This window comes from Canis lupus, chromosome 8 (genome assembly GCF_048164855.1).
Source record: "Canis lupus baileyi chromosome 8, mCanLup2.hap1, whole genome shotgun sequence".
In the NCBI taxonomy this organism is placed as follows: domain Eukaryota; kingdom Metazoa; phylum Chordata; class Mammalia; order Carnivora; family Canidae; genus Canis; species Canis lupus.
Window position 1 is genome coordinate 14584678 of NC_132845.1, and position 22416 is coordinate 14607093.

General features: G+C 45.0%; 2 protein-coding genes across 5 annotated transcripts in view; both read right to left on the reverse strand.

Annotated features, from left to right (window-relative positions):
- The window catches only part of LPAR3 (lysophosphatidic acid receptor 3), a 96540-nt gene extending 92928 nt beyond the window's left edge, over positions 1 to 3612 (reverse strand). The window contains exon 1 of the mRNA XM_072834294.1: positions 3597 to 3612. The gene's annotated coding sequence lies outside the window, so the exon portion shown is untranslated. The remainder of the gene's footprint in view (positions 1 to 3596) is intronic.
- Positions 3613 to 12121: 8509 nt separating this feature from the next.
- The window catches only part of MCOLN2 (mucolipin TRP cation channel 2), a 51417-nt gene continuing 41122 nt past the window's right edge, over positions 12122 to 22416 (reverse strand). For 3 of the 4 annotated variants that reach the window (XM_072834297.1, XM_072834300.1, XM_072834299.1), the window contains exons 12-14: positions 17145 to 17351; positions 15668 to 15789; positions 12122 to 13073 (exon numbers count right to left, since the gene is read on the reverse strand). In XM_072834297.1, the coding sequence (XP_072690398.1) occupies positions 13037 to 13073; positions 15668 to 15789; positions 17145 to 17351 (366 nt within the window). In that variant the 3' untranslated portion in view covers positions 12122 to 13036. The remainder of the gene's footprint in view (positions 13074 to 15667; positions 15790 to 17144; positions 17352 to 22416) is intronic. The other variant, XM_072834298.1, reaches the window with a different exon arrangement.

Below are 22416 nucleotides of genomic sequence, written 5' to 3' on the forward strand. Positions count from 1 at the left end.
TCAAATGAAAGAGACTTTAAGGCAAAAAGTGTTAATTTGGCATAAAGAAAATCACCATATATACAAAAGAAATAATTCTCCAAGGAGCTTCTTTGCTAAAAAGCAAAGTTTTGTCTGGAAAACTGTGTTCTCACCACTTCCGCTGCAACTTTTATAGAAGTATTCCTACTGGGAAAAAATAAAGACATCTTCTTATCTAATCTCCCAAATAAATCAGATCTAAATTACTGAGTCTGGTTCCTTTCTCTCTCCTTTTTAATGAACCCCATGGCAATCTAAAAGGTTTAAAGTCACTTAAATTTTTCAGCAATGTCAGAGGAAAAGTATTCATGTTGAGTGCTCATATTATTTTATTTACTAAATCCTTATTGTGAAGAGCAGCAGAAAGAATTATAGATTTAAGTGAGGGTTCTCAGCCGGTTGGAAACACTGACTCCAGCGTATTAGCAATTATATTAAATATTAAATATTATAAAAGAAATGAAAATTTCTAGGCAAAACAGTAAGTAATTTCAAAAATTGAGTTCCTCTTATGCCAAGTTTCAGATACATTTTTTATAATGCATGGGCATTTCAATTAATGTTATTTTGTTTTTCTGTGAAAGAATATAATTTCCCCATATACAAAATAGGGACGATAAAACTTGCTCTACCTGGTATAGGGTTATTGTGAAGATAAAACTAAATAATACATGGGAAAGCCCTTTGCAAACCTTCCAGTATTATGCAAATGTAAGAGATTATTATGAATCCATGGTCCTGTGATGGATTGTTAGTTTTATTTTTATTTTTTTTTAATTTTTATTTATTTATGATAGTCACAGAGAGAGAGAGAGAGGCAGAGACATAGGCAGAGGGAGAAGCAGGCTCCATGCACCGGGAGCCCGACGTCGGATTTGATCCCGGGTCTCCAGGATCGCGCCCTGGGCCAAAGGCAGGTGCCAAACCGCTGCGCCACCCAGGGATCCCGGATTGTTAGTTTTAGAAAGCTTTGCCCATCCTTTCTTGAACATGCCTATAAAATCTCAATTTTTTATTATCATGCTTTGTCTAATCTTCAAGAGTAAAACTATTCTCATTTCTCTATTTACACAAATATTAGCAAATCACGCCCCAGTAAAACAGCTGTTCACCTTTCTTTGCTGGACACACACACACACACACACACACACACACACAGTTATGCATACATCCCCAAGCAAGGAAAACTTGTTTCTTTATTAGTGTGAAGAAATGTTTTTTCTTATTAATGGGTTCTGTAGCTCTTGTCAGCCTGGCTAGAATATCTTACTATGCCTTCTTACACTTCATTACTCTTAGGTAACCCCAAATTCTTGAGGTAGATAACATGAGTCTGGCAAGAAAAAAAATGCAGTCAAAGTCAAAAAGCGGTAATAAGGCTGAGGAGACAGTAGAGAGGATATGGCTGTGTTCCCACCAAAGGCCATGCGTGGCCTTCTCCTTCTAGAATCTGAGGATCCACACAAAGGCATCTGCAGAAAGACTAAGTGCTGTGGAGGTAGGCAGATCTGTCAGAAATTGGGGTGAAGAGAGGAGAGTTATGTCATCTCTCCAAGCTTCCATTTTCAAAAAGGGGGGAGGAGGTCTATTGAGATATAGAGGAGGGGTGAGGGAGCCTGCCAAGCAGGGTCCTCAGGCTGGGCCGCTCCTACACTGCAGGGGCTTCCTCCTTCATGATCGGCCTTAACTACCTAATCTCCGCCCACAGTTTCTTGTCCTTCTTCAGGGTGTCAATCAACTTAGAAGTGATGAGACAACTCTACTGTCTTTGTAGGCAGCCCTTTCGCCATGGCTTCTCAACGCGGGATCCCCGCAGCTGCCAGGGCGGGCCTACCACCAGGACACTTTCCCAGGTCACTGCCGGGGAAAGCCTGGGCAACTGAGCCACTGCCTTGTATCAGAAAACTCTCTGCGCCCCACCTGCCACTCGGGATGGCAGCCTCTTCACCCACCAGGGATGAGTAAACCAGGCCCAAATCTCCGTCTTACCACCTCATTTCAAGCGTCTTTTTCAGTAGCACCGTGTGTTACTTCAGACCCTTCCAGAGGCAGATTGCCAAGAAGGGAGTAGAAATGCAAGAGGATTTGTGAGGCAGCTCCTGTGAGGGGAAAGGGGGAGCCACCCTGTGGGGGCCAAGAGGGCTGTGATGCTGTAGTGAGGGTCTGACCCTGTGAAGGAGGGAGGAAAAAGGAGAGTTGTCAGGTAGGAGAGTCTGAGATGGACCCAGCCAAGCTGATGGGGAGTCCACCAGAGGGTCCCCTGTGTAGCAGAGATGAGCCTGCTTTAGGACCACTGCTGTACCCCCTCACTGGCCAGGTAATCCATGCGTCTCCAGGCAGGTGGAGGCAGGTGGAGGCAGGTTCTGAGCAGAGCATGGCAGCAGAGGCTGCTGCCATTAGGCTCCTCACAGCAGGAGAGCCAGGCCATGATTTTTGTGGCCACCACAATGATGGAGAGACCAGACAACATCTCACTGGGCAACCAAAATAAATATCCCCCATGAGGTACAGACCAATGTCATGTGCCTCTGGATATGATACCCGGAGGAAGACACCTCAGTGCTTCTGTGGAATGTCCCCCAAACATGCATAGCCTAGTCATGAGGAAGCATTAAACCAATCCACATGGAGGGGCTATGTATAGACACTAACTCGGAGTTTTAAAAAATCTCAGGACCGTGAAAGACAAAGAAAGGCTGAGGAAGTTCCCCAATGAAAGGAAACTAGGCTCAGGAGTGACCCTGCATTGGATCCTGTACCAGAGGGGAAAGAATGCCAGCAGGAACACCAGTGGGACATTGATGCAATTAGATTATGCGCTGCAAGATTTGCTAAGAGCATTGTATCGATGCTAAATTTCCTAAATTTGATCATGTACTGGGATTCTATTAGAGGCTATGGTTGATAGGAAGTACCTACGGATGTAGTAAGGTATAAGGCACATATGCAGCCTTCTCTCAAATGGTTCAGAAAAATAAATTATATACACTAGAAGTACAGAGAACATGAAGGACATTTTCTGAAAGGTACGCGGATTGAGTTGCACGTACGACTGCTGACTTCATCAATGGCCAAATTCTGCACCGAGACACGAGAAGCACATGAGTGATAGTAAAAGCACGTTATTAACACTGGCTCTCCTGGCTTCTGGCCAGTGAGACGAAACACATGCTGAGTCGAAGTTTTATGGGGTGGCTCTCATTATCCAGTCACAACTATGTGTGATTCATTATTGCACTTGCCAGGAACTCCACCCCACTGTCTGCAATGACCTGTCTTATTTTCATTTTCTTTTTTTTTTAAAGGAGCCTATGAGATAAGATTCTAAACATGGGCATAGTGACTTTGGTCCATTAGTCAGTGTTACCACACTGGTTTCCCTAAAGCGGGTGGGAGGGAGCGGATGGTCAGTCTGCCAGCATACATCCTCAGCTATGTAAATTCAAAGGCAGATAGTAGATTAAGAAGGACATACTCAGACATTTGAGATGTCCCGATCAAGCTTTGATTTTCACAATCCTTACACACACACACACACACACAGGCTTATAATCTTAGGTTTTACCTCCACTCACCAATGTGTCCAACTTGTCCTTTTCAAAGCTTGCTTACACCCGTTATCTCCTAGACATATCAACCTTGTGAACTGGCCAGCTCTGAAGATGTGCTGCTTCGGCCTATGGCCCAGCTCTGGTGTTACTGTCGTGTGACGTTGAACAAGTTACTTTTCCTCCTTGTAGTCTCAATTTTATTATCATCCCTGTGTTAGATAAGAGCTCTGAGGCTTGGAGAGGCTCGGCAAATGGTCAGAGCTGGGTACTGCTATGGAGCTTTCGACTCCCCTTCAAAGATACAGATTATTTTCCATTAGCACCGGTGTTGTGTGAGTTCAAGGAATGTTTCCCAAAGGAGGGGTTGTTTAAAACTAAAAATCATATTTCTCACCAAGGAGGTGAAACTTAACCTTCGCCATTCAATTCTATTTAGCAAGCACTACTTATCAGGCAGGCAGCAGAGGAGGATGGGAGAGGGGTTGGGGTCAGAAGCTTCAGATTTGAAGCCAGCCTCTGCCACCAACTCCATGCTCAGTTTTCTCTTTAGTAAAATGAAAATTCGGATACGTGAGGTCTAAGTTTGTGGGGACGAGTGGCAATACTACATGTACATGGTAGGCATTCAACCAAAATAGCTGTTTAAATATATGCTATTTCTGTGCGCTTGCTACTTGCTACTTGCCAGGAACCCTGTAATGCACACGAAACATGGAGACTCAGAAGATATAGTCCCTGCCATCAGGGGCTCACCCTCTTGGAATTTGTTGTGCTTCCTCATTTAGCAAGGACACTAACCAGGTGCCCCTTTTGTTTACATTCTTAATTCTCTGAAGTTTTTTCATTTTTATGTAGTAAATCTATCCGATTTTTCTTTTACGGTTTACTGATCGCCTAACACCCAGAAAGCCCTTCCCTACTTCTTGTGTCAGATCAATATTCATCTATATTTGTTTCTAGTTCTTTTACAGACTGTCTGCACTTTTAAATCTTTAATCCACTTGGAATCTACATGGTGGTACTACTTGGCTACAAGGTGGTAAGGTGCTGAAGAGTCATCTTTTGAATACACATTCCTGATAATACTGGTTGGTGATCCTGGTAGTTCATTTGGTTTGTACCCATTTCTGTCTCCATGACTTACCCGCTGAGCCACCTGCCATGAATGTGAATTGCCACTCTTTGAAAGTCCAATGGGGAAAGATGTATATCAATGGGTTTAATCCCATTTAGATGCTTCATTTTTAAGGCAGCACAATACATGTCAATTCTTTTGTCTCAATCATATAAATGCGGAAGCTTAAACAGAATGTTCTATAGAAGGGTTAAAGGTCAGAGCCTCGCTAAGCCTAGAGAAAAGTGTGAGAGAAGTAAAGTTATGTCATCACAGTATTAGCCAGAGCCACTCACACCAATGCTTCCCTCACCTGCAGGTCAACTCTTCCCCTTATGGTCATCTTTTCCAGATGGACTATGGAACCATTTATGCCAGGGAAAAAAAATTCTAGTGGAAGAATCATCACTGATTTACTCATCCCTTCCTCAGTCTGTTACTTTGGTTCCTTAAAAGCTGTTCCAGGAACATGACCTACTCAGGAAAGGATATGGGAAACAATCTCCATGTTAGTTTGGCTGGCAGCTCAAATGCACCTTCCCCAAAGATCCGACTTGGCTGGGTGGCCTCACCATCCAAGGATGATGGTGGACATGGCAGTTCCCCCACAGAGTGTCTTGCTGGCCGGCCAGGGTCACAGCATGGGTGTGGATCACCACAAGGCCATGGTCTGGTCCTCTGGGCATGTAGCCTGTACCAGCTGCCACTGCACCCCTAGGAGCCACATCGGCTCCCTGCTCCAAGGTCAGCCTGCGGAGCTTCAATAGCTCTCCCTCCACTGATGCCCAGCTGGGCTCCTCTGGCCTCCTGCTTTGGGGGATAAGGAAACTCCTAATGGGGTTTCCTACCACCCTGCTGCCTCACATATTCTACAAGTTATTATTATTATTATATTAAAAGATTATTTATTCATGAGAGACACAGAGAGAGGCAGAGACACAGGCAGAGGGAGAAGCAGGCTCCATGCAGGGAGCCCAACACGGGACTCGATCCCAGGACCCCAGGACCACGCCCTGGGCCAAAGGCAGATGCTCGACCACTAAGCCACCGAGGCGCCCCATATTCCACTTGTTAAGGAAGTGTTAGGAGTTTACGACCCGCCATACTCACGGAGTTGGTTTACTAGAGTCAGGGAGAGCTTGCACGGAGCTATCACTGGGGCTGGTCTCAGAACAAACCGCCGCCCTTCCCTGCAGGGCTCTGGAAGGAAATAGGCAGGTCAGCTCCATGTGTCCTCGGGCCTTTGTACAACTCCATGCTCTCTTCATTGGTGAGGTGGGGCCCATGCCACCCTCTCTGCCCACCCCCTCCACCGCCACTGGTCTCAAGAATACTCATCCTCTAACCTGACCTCATTCACTACCACCCCCCAAATCAAGGCAGTGCGGGTGGGCACAACACAGTCCTCTCTCCCGGTCCCTTAGCCAGGTCACCTCCCCATCCCCTGATCCTCGACCTCTGCACACACTGCCCCCATCCAAGGGAGGCATAGAGGCAATGCCCCTGCTAGCACATACCTGGGATACCCTCCTTTCTCAGGGGGCCCTGCTTGGTTCTGAACCCTTGTGGTCCCACACCCAAACCTTGACGGTGGCCGTGGATGGAATCATCATAAAAGTCTCTGCGCAATCTGTAAGCTTCAGGTTCTAGATGGAAGCCTGGCTTTGTTGGCGGTTACACCCACGTGTATTGCCACTTTTATAGGCACAAACTGTGGCTGGCCTTAAGGTCATAGGACTCCAGAGTGCATGTGTGTGTGAATGTGTGTGTGTGTGTGTGTGTGTGTAGGGAAGGTGGGGCCAGATGAAGCAGAAACAGAAAGTCTTGGCTAAGCTGCTTCTAATATGTGGGCAGGAGAAATGCCCGTGTGATAGAAATATGCCTTCAAGCCATTCATCCTAATAAATGTATTTCTCCAGGGACACCTGGGGGCTCAGCAGTTGAACGTCTGCTTTCGGCCCAGGGTCCTGGGATCAAGTCCCGCATTGGGCTCCCCACGGGGATCCTGCTTCTCCCTTCGCCTGTGTCTCTGCCTCTCTCTCTGTGTCTCTCATGAATGAACGAGTAAAATCTTTTTTAAAAATGTACCTCTCCATAACAGGAGTTAGGAAAACAGACCCTCCTCTCTAAGTGCATAGTCCAAATGCACGAACTCCTGAGAAAATGACAGGGTAGTTAGCAGAAAAGTCTTTGAGAAAGAAAAAATGTGCACACAGATAAATAAAACATATCCATGAAATCTGGTATATTCCTTAGAGACAGATTTCAGGCAAAATTCTCCCTGTGTTTGTTATTGTGTTTAATTACAGGGAAATGGCACCACTGTTTTGTTGTTTTAATCCGGATGAGTGCGGCAGCGTTGCAACTGGTTCCCCGCTTGTCTCACCGTCCTCCTCGCTTCTGCCTTTTCTGGTCATGCCGCTCCCTGGGCACTTACAGCCCCTGTGGCCTTCCTGTCACTTCTCTGGTCTTGGCTTCTATTACTTTTCTCAATATATAACCTATATTCTAGCCATCCCAAAACAGTTTTTGTAACTGGCTGGGTTCTCTCTCCTGTCCATGCCTTGGGCCTACCACCTGCAAGACTCACAGAGTTGTTTTTTTTTTTTTTTTTTAAGATTTTATTTATTTATTCATGAGAGACACAGAGAGAGAGGCAGAGACACAGGCAGAGGGAGAAGCAGGCTCCACCCAGGGAGCCTGAAGTGGGACTTGATCCCGGGACTCCAGGATCACACACTGGGCCAAAGGCAGGCGCTAAACCACTGAGCCGCCCAGGGATCCCCACGGAGTTGGTTTTACCCAGAAAGCCCCACTCCTACCCCACACCATGGCCAAGCACAATGTATTATTCAAGTCTCAGTTCCAACATTGTCTGGTTGTCCTTAAGAGGCCTTACCTTATACTTTAGGCAGACAGGAGCTATGGCCATTCTGTTCTCATATAGCACTTGGGGTGACCTTATCCTTGCTTTGTACACTGTTGTCTTTCCCACTAGACTCCAAAGTTCTTGGGGCCAGAGATCATGGCATTCGTTCTTGCATCCTTAGTACCTAGCACAGGATTGGAAATCCGACAAATACGCATTGAATTAATGGTCTTCAATAGCATCCCCTCCATTTGCCATCTACACATCATGCTTTTACCCTGTGTTTCCCCCAAATTAATGGTGCTTATCACTTCCCCTGCCTAACTTGTCATCTAGGAAACTTCCACACTTATTAGCCAAGTCTACCTCTCAAACTCCCAGCTGGAGAAAATTAAATATTGATAACAGCTCCCTGATTTCCCCCCAAAGGCAACCAAGAGCTAAGACCCAACTCATTGTCTCGCTATCATAGATAACACACGCAGGATGGCATGAACACGCGGTGCTAGGTCCAAATGGTGCTATTAATAGTCTCTCTTCCAGTAGACCCAGCATGGCAGGCTCACAAGTGAGGATGTAAATTCACTTTGTCAAAGCAAACATTCCTCTTGGGGGACATCTGCTCAACCTCGAGGAGAGAGTAATGACCACAGCCCACAGGCAGCGGGGGATGAGTAATTTACTGCTGCTAGGCAATTAGTGTTGCTAGAAAAAAAAAATTGCTTTCATTTAAAATTCTCTTTAAACCATATGTATCATGGCTCATGGGATAATTTATGTATCATTAGAAACTAAGAAACATACATCACCCTAATAAATTGTCTCTCCCATTCACCAGAGCCAATAGCTCCCTGGGGTCTTTAAGAAGTCAGAGTTTTGCTGTCCTTGTTATACAAGATGGTGTGGAAATGTTGTATGTGACTCATTTAGCTTTTCATTCACTCCCTGGTTCTCTGGCAGAGACAGATAGCAAGAGAGACATTTGCCACCATTTTCACCCACTGGTTTGGAGCAGCATTTGCTGTAAGTGAGCCCACGGTAGGACAGCCATGAGTTGTACTGCTTTCCCTAACAACTTGAATGTCTATTTTGAGATTTGGTTCATCTTGATGTCTTCCCAGTGCTGATATGTTATTTTCTCCAACACACAGCATGTTTGACAATTCTATAGCTTCTCATTCAAAGACAGGCCCTTCATTCTAACAGCAAATGGCTGCAAAGAGCTTGGAGAGAGCATCTGATTGTCTTGTGGAGCAGGTCCCACTGGACTTTGCTGAGCCAGCTCAGAGGTCACACGATAACTGGGCGAACATGCTTGAATTTAGAGGACGAACCGCCCCAAGCTACCTGTCAAGGGAAAAACATAGAATGGAAAGTAAGAAAATGAGCATGGAGGGGGAGAAGGTGCACAGCCCAGTAGCCAACTTGCCAGTGAACTCCGGTTCACTCTTTCTGTTAAATTTCGATTGTTTTAAAGACAAAGTACAATGCTAGGTTCCTTAGCCTTTTCTTAAAAGGCCACACTTTAATCACTGAAATCATCACTGAATAACAGTCCTATCATGAGAATTTGCTGCATGACTTGTGGGGCCCCCCCATTCAAAAAATATTAAGAATTGCAAGAGTGTGAGGGCAAAGCATTAAATCCAGGGGTCCTTTGTGAATGCATAGGTCACACAGCCATAAAACTGCATGGCATCGATATCAAGCTTCTCTGGTAGAAAGAATGGGAAAGCAGAGGTGTTCCACACTGGCTCCAACTCAGGGCATCACATTCCTCTCCTGTGCCTATAGCACCTAAAGTGCCTAATATCTGAACCCCATGCTCAGGGGTTCATCTGGGAGGTCCTCAGCCCCTCTGTCCCACCACAGCTGCTTCCTGTATGTCTTACGAGGAATGTGAACTTCTGGATTCGGTAGACAAACTCAGTGTTATGGTTGAGATGTTCAAGCTTGAAGTGAGGGGTAGCAAAATAAAATCTGCTTGAGTTCTGTGAAAATAAAGGTGGAAATGATGAATAGTACAGTGCGATCTGGTCATCCAAAGTTACTAAAATCCACGGTGGTCACAGGGGAATTCTTCAGATACCTGGAATCATTATCTTCAAACACCACAGATGTTTGCAGTGGCGGGAGCAGCCAAGGCCAAGAGCACAGCAGCAGTTCACTGAACATACTGCCCCAGTGTCTCCAGGGCTCCTGCCCATGGCTGATAGTGCTGGGCCCCTTCTACAGGGAGGCCCTCAGGCACTAGAGGGTGACCAGCTACTTGTCCCTAGAGCAAAAGGCTGGGCTGCTGTGCTTCTCCTAAACCTGAGATGCTGAGCCAGGCAGCCCTCCCACCGTTGTTAGGATAGGATTGGGAGCAGTGACTAGAATCTCCTGAAGAGCTCCTCCGGAGTACCTTCTCTCACCCTCTTGCCTTTGCTGCCCTATGTCCACAAGGGCCTAGAAGCAAGCTAACCTCTACTTTGTTGGCACCTTCTGAAAAATGTGGTTAGGATAGTGGCTTCCTAGCAGAGGATGGAAGGGTTCACTCAGAGTGAAGGACTGGGGTTTGTGATGGCTCTTGCACCTCAGCGACCTTAACCCTCCCATCAGGAGGACCACTCTGCCCCTAATGTAAGGGCGTCCGTTCCACTTCTGCACTGTCAGTGTGACTTTCTGACAGCTGACTTGATCGTTGCCTCCAGCACAGGACTGGATGTGGGATATTTACACACTGGAAGTCCTAACCAGAACAAAGTCCACCAAAAGTGTGGGGTGAGCCCAATACAAAATAAAGATCTTCCTGGTCAGCCCAGGCAAACAGATCTGCACATTTATAGACCGTGCTAGAAAAGCACCTTAAAGATCTAACATTTACCATACACTTGGGAGTCATACCCTGTGCTGGGCACTTCACATTTGACTTGTTTAATCCTCACGGTCCCCACTGTACAGTTGAAGACACTGGGGCCATGCATCATCTTTCCGAGGAGACTCAGTAGGAGGAGGACAATAGCCCATGCAGAAGGGCTGCAGATGAAACATCGTAACATCTTCACTCTTCCCTGGTCCTGGGGAACCTACTTAGAAATGTGGTGAAAAAGTCAAAAGGGAAAAAAGACTTAGGTTTCAATTTGATGCCAGGTTTGCCTGGGTTCTCTGACTCAAATGTGACTCCCACAGTTCACTGAGGTTATCACCATCATTTAGAAGCACAGAGTAATGGGCCCAGGGCCACAGAGGTACAGGGTGAGCTTGAACTTTAACTCGAGTCTGTCCAGATGGTGTCCACACCCATGCTCTTTCCTCCTACCCCAGGTCAACAAGCTCAAGGGTGTTGCGTCTGGCTGTGAGTGTGTCCCTGCAAGCGGACGAGGAACATCCTCAAGAGTTGGAGATCCCAGGATGACACTGGCAGAACCAGAAAGAACACGTCTCCCACTTTTCAAGGAGAGCCTCCCAACTCTCCAAGTGGAGCTCTAGGTGGGAGAGAGAGGCCTGGGTAGGAGTTCAAGGTGAACTCTCCAAGTGGAGGCCTAGGTGGGAGACAAAATGGTTCGTCCCAGATGTGTCTATTAGCAGAGCTATGAGAGCAACATTGTTCAATAAAACCCAAACAGATAATACAGTTGGTATGACGACAATTGTTTAAAATTATCAAAATGAGAGAAAACAATGCTTCCATGGATAGAGGGTAACCTTGAAAAAGACTTTTCTTCCTGAAAGGGTTTTGTTCAGCTGGAGGGAAAAGAAATAAAAGGAAACATGAAAGCCAATAAAAGAAAAACCTGAGCATGGAAGACCATCATTAATCTTCTATTCAAATGGCAGTCACAGCTGCAGATTACAGAAAGGCTTTAATAGAAGTTCTATTCAGAGACAAACCAAATACTGGGGCAAGGGATCTAATTGCATACCTGATTCTGGAGCCTTGGGAATGATCCTAGAACAACCAGTTAAATGGTCCTTAGTTTAAAAGTTGAATATAACTCTTGACATTTTTTTTTTGTAAGAAGTTAACTAAAATGGGGTGCATGGGTGGCTCAGTCAGTTAAGTATCTGCCTTTGGCTTGGGTGGTGGTCTCGGGGTCCTAGGATGGAGCCCTGTGTCGGTCACCCTGCTGAACAGGGAGTCCACCCCTCCCCCACTTCTGGCTCATGCTCTCTCTCTCTCTCAAAATCTTAAAAAAAAGAGAAGTTAATTAAAATTATCATTTTAGCAAAGTATTCTGTGTAGACATGAGTCACTCACTTATTAATGCTAATGGTATTAAGTGAATGATTTTCCTGGCCTAGATTTGGTATCGGCAAATGAAGAAAGTAGGGGGGACAAGGAAAGGGGTATGAGAAAGGAAATCTGACAGGGGGTTGGCAGGAGGGGGCAGGGAAAAAAGAGGGAGAGGCTTGGGATGAGGGTCCTGCTTAATTCAAATTCTCTTCTCTAATAAATTTAAAATAGTTGACCCCTGAAAGATAGCTCAAGTATGAAATAAATCCATGCATGAAGTGATCTTAAGACATTATCATAAATATTTATTGAATACCTTCTACATATTAGCCCTCCTTCACTGCCTTTAAGAAAGTGAGATACCCCTTTTGGAGACCAGATAGTCAAAAGAGATGTGATCTGAATTTCGCGCTAAGTTAATATTAAGAAATATTATACTAAAAAAATAGCAGTAACTCCTTTTTTTGTGATAAAAAATAAATTTATTTAGGAAAAAAATACCATTTTTCCTTGCTTGACAAGGGTAAATCACCACCATAGTGGAGTTCAACTGTTAAAAGGAGTGACCACTGCTACAGTTCATTTCCACATGTCATGTGTGCACAATCAACAATTAGCACAGATGACAACATGTCCAAATGATTCTGCTTCCAATTTATCTCACTGAACATGCCAACAGCTGCTTCCTGTCATGCTGAAACAAACAAACACACACACAGGCCCAGAAATGTCCACTACAAGAGGTCTTTTTGTTGGTTTAAGTGTATTCTTTAAAAGGCTTAATAGTTCTCCAGCTTGGAATTTTTAATTTATTATTGCAACCAAGTTCATTTCTGTGCATACCATGAATTTACAAATGTCTTCTAGTCCAAGAACCACTTTTAAAACAAATCCTTATTGGATGATAAACACACAACTTTCAACGCATGACTTTAGGTGCCATTGTTTTTGCACACTCTGAAATGTGACATTTTTTTCCATCCCAGCATTGTGATGTCATAAATTAAAGTCCAATGCAGAATTTCATTGTCACTGCTCTATTGCACCAATGCTCAGTAGTTGACTCTGGTCTATTCTTCATCATCCAAGTTTATAAGAGGAACTTTGGAACTTCAGTTGTGTTCAACCAGGTGACAGTCCTCTTTCCCTCTCCACAAATAAATAAGTTGGGAGTTTTGGAACTGCTGGTCCAAGTTGTTTGGGGTCCCTCTGCATTGTCACTGGGTAAAGAGGCCTGACGCCCGATTATCTTTAGCAGAAGGATTTTAGTTGACAAGTGTCAAGTGGTCATCACTTCCTTTCCTGTGTCAGAAAGGGGGAGGATGAAAGAGAAAACAATGATTTCAAAATCTTTGAAATGGAATAGGAATACTCTATGTTCTAGGCATGTACAGGTTCTAGACGTGCTGAGTGCCACATATAAGAAGAAGAAAAGTTAAGAAGGGCAATGCACATCATTTTTGATTTGAGTGGATGCTTTTGGCAATTCTGAGGAGCTGTCCTTGTCCTGGGACCCTAAATCCCCTACATTGGCAAAGCCTCACTCGATGGCTACAATGGATTGTCCCCTTCGCTGCAGTGGAGAAGGGGAAAGGTTAACTCTGCAGCTGTCCAGCCAAGTAGATCTTTCCAAAGAATCACACCATAGTAGAACTAGAAGAGGCTTCAGAGATTGTATGTTGCAGCCTGTGGCACTGAAAGGACCAGAAGGTTAAGGAGAGGTCACGGGACACATTCAGTAACTGGTAGGATCCAAAACAGAAACCCAGGTGTTCTGATGATCAGGCTAGAAGCTCTGTCAATAATTTGAAGGAGAATTAGTCTGTGCTGGTTCCTGGACTGCTTAATTAAAAAAGAATGACCACCATCTGTGTTCTGCAGGAGGTAGAGCTGTGAGAGTTAGTGCTGTCAGTCATGGGCACCAGCCAGGAGGCCCAGACACCAATATCTGTGATGCCCTTACTCCCTAGTTTCCCTCAGTGAGGGCTTTCTCCAATATTTACTCTCCGTTGATGGCCTTCCTCAATTTATACCATTCTTAGATTCCTAGCCTTTAAACACAATCAGGCATAGTGAGTTCTTGATGGAGTCAAAGCCATCACTTATTCTCAGTACAATCCATTTCCTGCATCAGTCCCATGAGCTTCATTTAGCCTTAGCAGGGTCCATCCAAATCTGCCTGGGATCCAGGCCTTGATCTGATGACTCAACTAAAACTGTTCTAGCTGACTTCACCCATGATCATCTCTGGTAACAGACACTTCTGTTTTTATTTTTGATATCCTCTTTGTTGAAAACTTTCAACATTCTTCAGTTGACTTCCTTGGTAGACTCCCTCCTTGCATTTAATTCTTTCATTCAAAATGATAAGCAGACCCTCCTCTGAACTAGCATCTTTTCAATGGCCCCTAGCACACCATAGAGTGACTGTCTGCTGACACTGCTACTTGTTCTCATCTCCCAGACTCAATCTGATCAAGAACTTTTCTCTTCTATCCCTTAAACCTTCTACTAGTTCCATATGGCTACACAAGAAAACATTTAACAAACCTCCTGTGGCTTTTTGTGGTGCACACTGAGGTCCAAAAACCAAACACCAAAGACTGGTGACTTCCCAGAATTCACCATTACATTCTCTGATGAATGTTTTTTCTTTACAGTTAAATACACATTAGAAAAAGCAGCTTTGCGAGAATTCCTTATATAAGGTGTCTCTTAGGAAGCAGCTGCCTATTAGGAGAATTAGTTTCCCTTTATCCCAGCTTCTATGGCAACAGTTTAATGCTCTGAGAGGAAGAAATGTGATTTTTAAAAACCTCACTTTTCTCAGAAGACCTCATTTTATATTTACCAGACATTCTTTGGAAATGCTCAATCATATCATTTCAAAATCCCAAGATGCGGTATGAATTGATTAACAGAAAATACATCCTGTGGTTTTTAAGCAGCAATTAGGCTCCTCCATCTTCCTTCAGGAATTTGGTTTAGAGAATTCTCAAAAAACATGGGTAGGGGATATTTTTAGCCAACAACCCCACCTCCAATTTCACGTGAAAACAAATATGGGTACAATTAAGAAAGCTATCCTCATGTGACCCCCATTCTAGTCCCCAGAACACTATGCAGATGCTTTGCCCCTGAGGTATAGACCATTTGCATAAGTGTCCTGAACATGAGCAAAGTGCCATTGGTCAATGCAGGCTACTGATGTGTGTTCCCAACCAGGGCTACACACAGCCTCCTCTTGAGCAAGTTTCCTGCTTTGCTCAAGAAAGGTTATTTCCGGGCAGCCCCAGTGGCACAGTGGTTTAGCGCTGCCTGCAGCCCAGGGTGTGATCCTGGAGACCCGGAATCGAGTCCCACATCGGGCTCCCTGCATGGAGCCTGCTTCTTCCTCTGCCTGTGTCTCTGCCTCTCTCTCTCTCTCTCTCTCTCTCTCTCTCTCTCTCTGTGTGTGTGTGTGTGTGTGTGTGTGTCTACGAATAAATAAATAAAATCTTAAAAAAAAAAAAGGTTATTTCCCCAAATATTGCAGAAAGGGAAAAGGCCTTTGACGTTCCCAGAGCACCACCTCTAAGAATAACGAGAGTTTGGACCTCTTTCTTGGCCACCTCAGAATTCACCTTCTTGACTTTCGGGATATCACTCATGCCTTCTCATCAGAGTCTCATAACATTCCCAAGAGATTTCAACCATGTCACATAGCTTTCTACCCTGTTTTATAAGAAACAATTCATTTCTGAAGCCAGTTTCAGTGGGAGGAAAAATGAAAGACGAAGTATTTCCCACAATAAGCTGATTTCTGAGTGTAGAGTAAACCTTGGAAGAACTCTTTGTCCAGGCCACTGAGAAGCTCACCTCAGGAGCATGGAGACCTGGTTAAACACAATACCTACCTCCTTAGGCAGCAGACACAGGACAAGAAGCCTGAGGACTCTTTCTGATACTTCTCTTTGCTACTACATTCCTTCAGGAATTCCTGAAGATCCGTTTCAGGAAACCCATTCTGTTGGTATTTCTGTAAAAAGTACACAATGTTGTTACCTTACTTAGAGAGCATGAGAAATTGTTCCCTCTGTCAACACATCAAACCCACCTTTGCTAAAATAAAACTCTCCCACGTTGCTAGCTCAGATCCAAGAACTGATATTAGCAGCGATGCATCAATCTGTCAGTCCCAGAAAGCCAAGCCAGGGCCACCATGGGAACAGAAACAATCTAAAAATCCCAGAAAGCAAGCCATGGCTGGGCAGGGGAGGCGTGCAATAATAAAGGGAATGAAGGAAAGAGTCATAAGCCAAATTTTTTATTGCTAGTTTTAAGAGCAGATAAGACTTCCCCTTTCCCTACTGCCAATGTAGACTCTACAGGGAAGCAATCCCCAGTTCCTCTACTTTTATAGAAGCTGGTCACCTAGTGCATCAGAAAGCAGCAGGTTCTTCCCGACAGATACAAACACCCTGAGATCCGCTCACTCATGCTCACTGAGGTCATCCAGGCTTGGCCCACTCACAGTGCCACTGCCACATCAAAGACAGGAACCCACAGGGTAAGAGAGTGTAGCTCCTGTCTCCATGCCCACCCTGCTACAAGAGCCAACCACCCATTCCCACATGAGCGCTCATCTCCCCATTGACAAACAAAGTCCCCAGGAGCATTTCCAATGGATGGTCTTCTTCTGAATTAACCTGAAAAGGGCTTAAGAAGAGGGCAAAACCCCAAGACACCCTTGGTTGTTCAGACACTGGTCTCAAAACAGGATTTTCCAAGCAGGACCATCTGGTGTGGAGCTGACACCACATAGGCAGCACAGAACTTCCTTCGAGCTACAAAATCAGTTCAATAGATCCAGTCTGAAAGGATATGGAATTCACAGCTCAGGGAGGAAGGAAGTGAAGCAACCCCCAAAGCCTTACCTTTCATAATTTCAAGGAAACCTATACCACACAAATGGCTAGGTCATCCCGTGTATAGGTGTGCTCATTTCTGGACAGGCTGTCAAGGTGGCAGTCACCCCTTCTCACTGAAGCTTATTCAAAGCTTAAGCTCCAGGACAGGCAGGCACACCTGTCACTGCTGAGGCTGACAGCCCAACTACCTGACTTACCAGGCTCAGCCCATACTGACCCATGTCCTTTCTCTTTTCCAACACACTTCCAAACCAGTCCACAGTCCACCCTGGTCGGGGTGACAGGGACAATGCCCTAAATGCATATTTAAAATTAACCACCAACACCTAAAAAAGTTTCTTTCCTAAAAAAACCCTCAAAATCAAAATAAAATTGTACTATTTTAAGTAAAAAGCATACTCTTCTCCCGTGTTCCAAACCACACAGAATTTGCTGTTGTTTTTTGGCAGGAAATATTACTTACCTTAATGGTGTCATAAGAGTCTGTAATAAGTGCAATGAACAGACTGAGGATCATATATATAAAAAGACTGATGAAGGAGTATAAGTACAGGCGACTGAACAGCCACACCAGGACGCTCTTCTGCTGGATTTCAGCAAAGGTCGCAAACATGTCGTCGCCATTGACCAGAGAGAACAGACATTCAGCAACTGTGTTCAGATCTTCAAACTGTGGGGAGGAGGGGGAACCAAAATTAGCTTTTAAGAGGTATTATCCAAAAAGAAGCAGAGAAGTATCTAGTTAGCTTATTTAGTTGTGGTTGTTGTTGTTACTATTAAGTAACACTCGTTTTATTTATTTATTTTTTTGAATATTTTATTTATTTGAGAGAAAGAGAGCACAGCAGTGGGTGGGCAGAGGGAGAAACAGATTCTCTGCTGAGCAGAGAACCCGACACGGGGCTTGATCCCAGAACCCTGAGATCATGACCTGAGCAAAGGGAGATACCTCACCAATTGAGCCACCCAGGTGCCTGTAATGTTCATTTTAAAACATCCAGAATATACCATAATAAGAAAACATTATTCAAAACTCTCCTTGGGGTGCCTGGGTGGCTCAGGTGGTTTAGGGTCTGACTGTTGATTTTGGCTCACACTTAGAAAGCCTTTATACAACAGACCATCTCTCGGATGTCAAATTTAACTATTTCTCTCGGCGAGACATCCCTTTAATACTTGTTATTATAAAAGACAATGTAATAAACATTTCTTAGCACAATGTTTTTTCCTGTTATTGGGTCTAATCAGCCAAACTGCTTTCTGAAAGAACAGTCGGGGCTGTATTCTACAACCAGCAGAGAGAGAAGAGGCTGAGACGTAGCACAGGCTCAAGAAAGTTTTGCTACGTGGAGGGTTTCACCTTAGTCCTTCCAACCATGGGCCTGGGTAATTTTAACACATTAAAAACTAAAGATTACAAAGGGTGGGAAAGTGTCAAATGATGAAGGATCACAGCTCGTGCCTTCGAGGGGCTTCCATGCTAACGGTGGACAGGCCATAATCAAGATACCACATAACACACACCACATAACGCCCTGTGGTAGAGCTAGGGTAAGGAGAGCAACCCTCAGAACTAGGGCCTGAAGGCTGAGTAGTTCGCTAGTGAGAGGAGAAAGGGGAGGATCCGCTCAGCGAACTCAGGAGAAATGCAGAGTCCAGCCTGGGAAGTGGCCGGACAGGTGTGTCTATGCCTGCTGCAAAGGCCTCCTGTGCGCTTCTACACACTTCACACTAATACAGGCCCTGACTTGAAACCAGTAAAACCTTCACTCAGAAAAGTGACATAATGTGATCTGTGTTTGTTAAAGGCAATCCCAGCGCTCAGAAGATCTAGAATGAGAAAAGCCTAGGGGCAGGGAGACCTCGAGAGGTGTGTGCAGGAGCCTGGTTGGCAAGGAATCCAGGAGAGACTGGGGAGAGGGGGAAGCAGAGATGAAGATAAGCCTGGAAGGGACAGACACCTGGGGGACTCAGTTTTCAACGAGCCAAGTCTGAGGTGCCAGGGAGAAATGCCGCTAGTAGGAGGTTAGTGGGAGGCTCCAGGGGCTGAGCGTGCGCAGCGTGGAATCACTGGAATCCCACAGGCAGCCATCCTGCCTTAAGTGGTTGACCAGTGGCTGCCATGGCAACTCACAAACAGCAGGTGCTTAATAAATGGACATCTCGAGGGCCAGAGGGTTCAACATTAGTGGAATGTAAAATAATGACCTAATAGGCAAAAGACAATGCAGTTTTCTTCTTCTTTTTTTTTTACATTTTATTTATTTATTTGACACAGAGAGATGGGGGCGGGGTGCGGGTAGCACAAGCAGCAGGAGCGTCAGGCAGAGGCAGAGGGAGAAGCGGACTCAATTGAGCAGGGAGTGGGACTCCGGCTAGATTCTAGGACCCCTGGGATGATGACCTGAGCTGAAGGCAGAGGCTCCGACAATGCAGTTTTCAAACACAGAGGGGGCAAGTTAGTGTAGAGTTTTGAACCAAATTCTGTCCTTACTTAGCACGAGGGGCACATGTCCACTGAGTCCGTGTGGCTCTGGGGGTAGCCCTGGCCCTGACAAACGCCTACAAGAACTCCTCCACTCACAGGTCGTAAGGTACAACCTCCCACCCCCTAATCCGGGAACCAGCCTTTCCCTTGAAATCCCCAATTTCTGTCACTGACTTCAGTCTCCTATCAAAGAAGCATTTACTCCAAAATAATCAAGTACTTAAAACTACACATCGAATTGATTAGCCTTCCCCGCTCTTCCCTCTTTGAAGGGCTGTTTGCTCCTCTGATGTTTTCCTGATCCACTCTGATGTCAACTTTACACCTGGATTGCTATGGAAACCTCCAAGCAAGTCTTCCTTATTCCAGCCTCTTTGTCCTGCAGTCCAAACCTTATTAAATCTAAACTTCATAGAACACATGGCCTTCAGGTTATTTCTCTTGCTTACGGATATACACAAAGGTAGGATGCAAAGTAAAAATCCAAACCAAGAAAGTTGGGGTAAGTTTCTGCTTCACGTGGCCTCTTTTCCTGCTCCTCAGAGTCGATGTTGCATTCTGTGCCTGTCTGCACCCACACACCAGGCCCCCATCTTTCTCTTTCCCTTAGGATGTGTTCTCTTCGCCTGATGGGATGTCCTTCTCCCCCCGCCTATGCCCTCCGCATCCCTGTGTCCCATTAAGCCAATGTGGAAAGGCGATTTCAAGGTCTACTTCAAGACAGACTGTCCTGGCAGTTCTAGCCCCTTCCCTGTTCTCTGCATCACTCGGAACCACAGTCAGCCACTAGCTTGTCTTCTAGTTGGTTTTATACGCTTCTCCAAACCCCAGCAAAGTAATATACACCATGTCCTAACTCCCTGTTCCATGACTGAATGCACAGGGTAAAGCCTGTAACAGTATACTGATGTAGCCCAAACAAAGGTCATGCCCATGCCTTTACCGCATCAGCAACAGCTCTGAAAACCTCTAAAGTTGCTCTCCGCAGAGATCTGGAGGGAACGTCCACTTGAGCAAATCACTTAACAATATGCAGATTATTTAACAGTAAGACAGGCAGTTCCCAGAGCAAATATTTTCCATCCCAACTAGCCTTTGGACAATGAAATCAAGGCTGGTTTCTATGGACATGAATTACGACTCTGCCGGCACCATTAATAATTCTTTTGGAAGCCGGTCAATTCCTTTCTCTAGTTTCAAGAACCCGTAACAGTCTGTGCCTCACTAAAACTGCAAATAGCCAGTTGGTGGGTACATATCAAATCTCTTCCTTATTCTCTTCTGCAGTTACTCAGAATCATCCTAGATATCATATCTGCCTCATTGGTAATGTTGTTCACAACCGTCACGCCTCCCTCTCCTCTATGCACATGAGATTTATTTTAACCCACCAAAAATATGAAAGAGACCCAATAAACTAAGTGGTACACACCTTGCCATTCTGTACCTCAAGAAGAGGCCCTGAGCCACACAGTCAGTTTCGGTGGCCAAAATCCACAGTGGAAGTGAACTTTAATAATACCCAAGGTAAGGAGAATAAGATCCTCAGGTGCTTCTGGTCTTGAAGGACTACATTTATAGGGAATTGCATTGGTTCCTATGAGGTTGTAAGCCCCTAAAAAGCAGATACTATTGTCTCTCTGGGTTTTATTCATTAAAAAATTTGCTGAGCCTCTACCATATTCTACTCATCATGTTGGGCATGGGGAATGCAAAGAGCAACGAGCCGTAGTCACTGCCCTCGAAGACCTCAGTCTAGAAGAACCTGACAATATTTGGCGTACAGTAGACATTTAGTAAGCATTAAATGGTTTTTTCCATAAAGAGTGTCCCTAGGTTCTATGGAACCACAGTGAGAACGTGAGCATTTGTTCTGCAAAATGATCACTTTGTGATTGAGCCACAGAGAACTTTCATTTGAATGAAAACACAACCGACAGTGGCGTATTATGGAGAATGACATAGAAACTTGCTTCAAGAGCTGGTCCTGAGAACCTCATGCAACATTCAAGGGAAACATTTTAAGTGGCTAACAGTTGTTTTGAATAAGAGAGGAGCTTGGCTTTTAAAAAAAGAAGCCTTGAAAGCTCAACGATGTCCTGTGGGCCCTGCTGAGCTTCCACGCAGGGTGTCAGCAGAGTCCAACCATTTTTCCATGGCTTGGCCTTCTCCTTTGTAAAATGAGGACAAGGTGAAGACTGATTTATCCTTCACAGTGAAAAAGTCCTCTGGAAATGTAAGGGCCACATCAGAATAATGTTCTTCCAAACCTCATCTTGAATTATTAAACATCAACGGTCTCTAGTCCTCGCTGCCCAGACATTTTGAGAGGGCGCTGTGCCCAAGCCCATTAGCGCTGGAATCAACGTTGGCAGGACACTTGTACCCTTACTGCTTTTCAGTTGAGCTACTGAAATCCAATGTCTGACAGGAAACTAGGGAGCTAAAATATGGGAGTCCTGCTGCCAAGCGAACCGCAGCGTGAATCTAGTTTTCCTGATACCTCCTCTCAGAGTGGTTCTGCTTGTTTGTTTAAAGGAAGAGTTAGCTTCCCACACCCAAGGGCGCTGTATTTTAGAAATCCTAGAAAATGCTTGCTGTGGTGCCCAGCTTCTCAAGGCTTCAGGTAATTCGAAAGGTCTTCTGATTCAACAGATGCTGACAGAGAATCTAAACATTCTGACGGTTTGGATCAATTTGCGGGGGAAGGGGTGCAAGGGCCAGTAAACATTTTAAACTTCAGATTGAAAGAAGAAGAAGAAGAAGAAGAAGAAGAAGAAGAAGAAGAAGCAGCAGCAGCAGCAGCAGCAGCAGCAGCAGCAGCAGAAGCAGCAGCAGCAGCAAAATAGAGAAGAAAAGCACAAAAGTCCAGAACCAGACTGAAGGTTTTCTCCCTCCACTGACAAATGCATTCACTGGATTGATTCAAGTATGCATTTCCCCAATATGAGAGTCCGGCTAGAGATGAAAGGTAGATGCCATAAACAGACCTGCCACGCAACCCTAGAGACAGCCCTTGTCCCTCTGCTCTTCTGGGGGAGAAATGGAAGGCTGGCATTAAGTGGGAGGTACAAATCAAGAGGTGCAATGTACACCATGGCAGCCACTAGCTACATGTGACTATTGAGTCCCTGATACATGGCAGCTAGTCCAGGGTGACATGTGCTATCAGGATAAAATACACATTAGATTTCAAAGTACTAAAAAAAAAAAATGTAGATTATTTCAATGTTTTATATTGAGTACA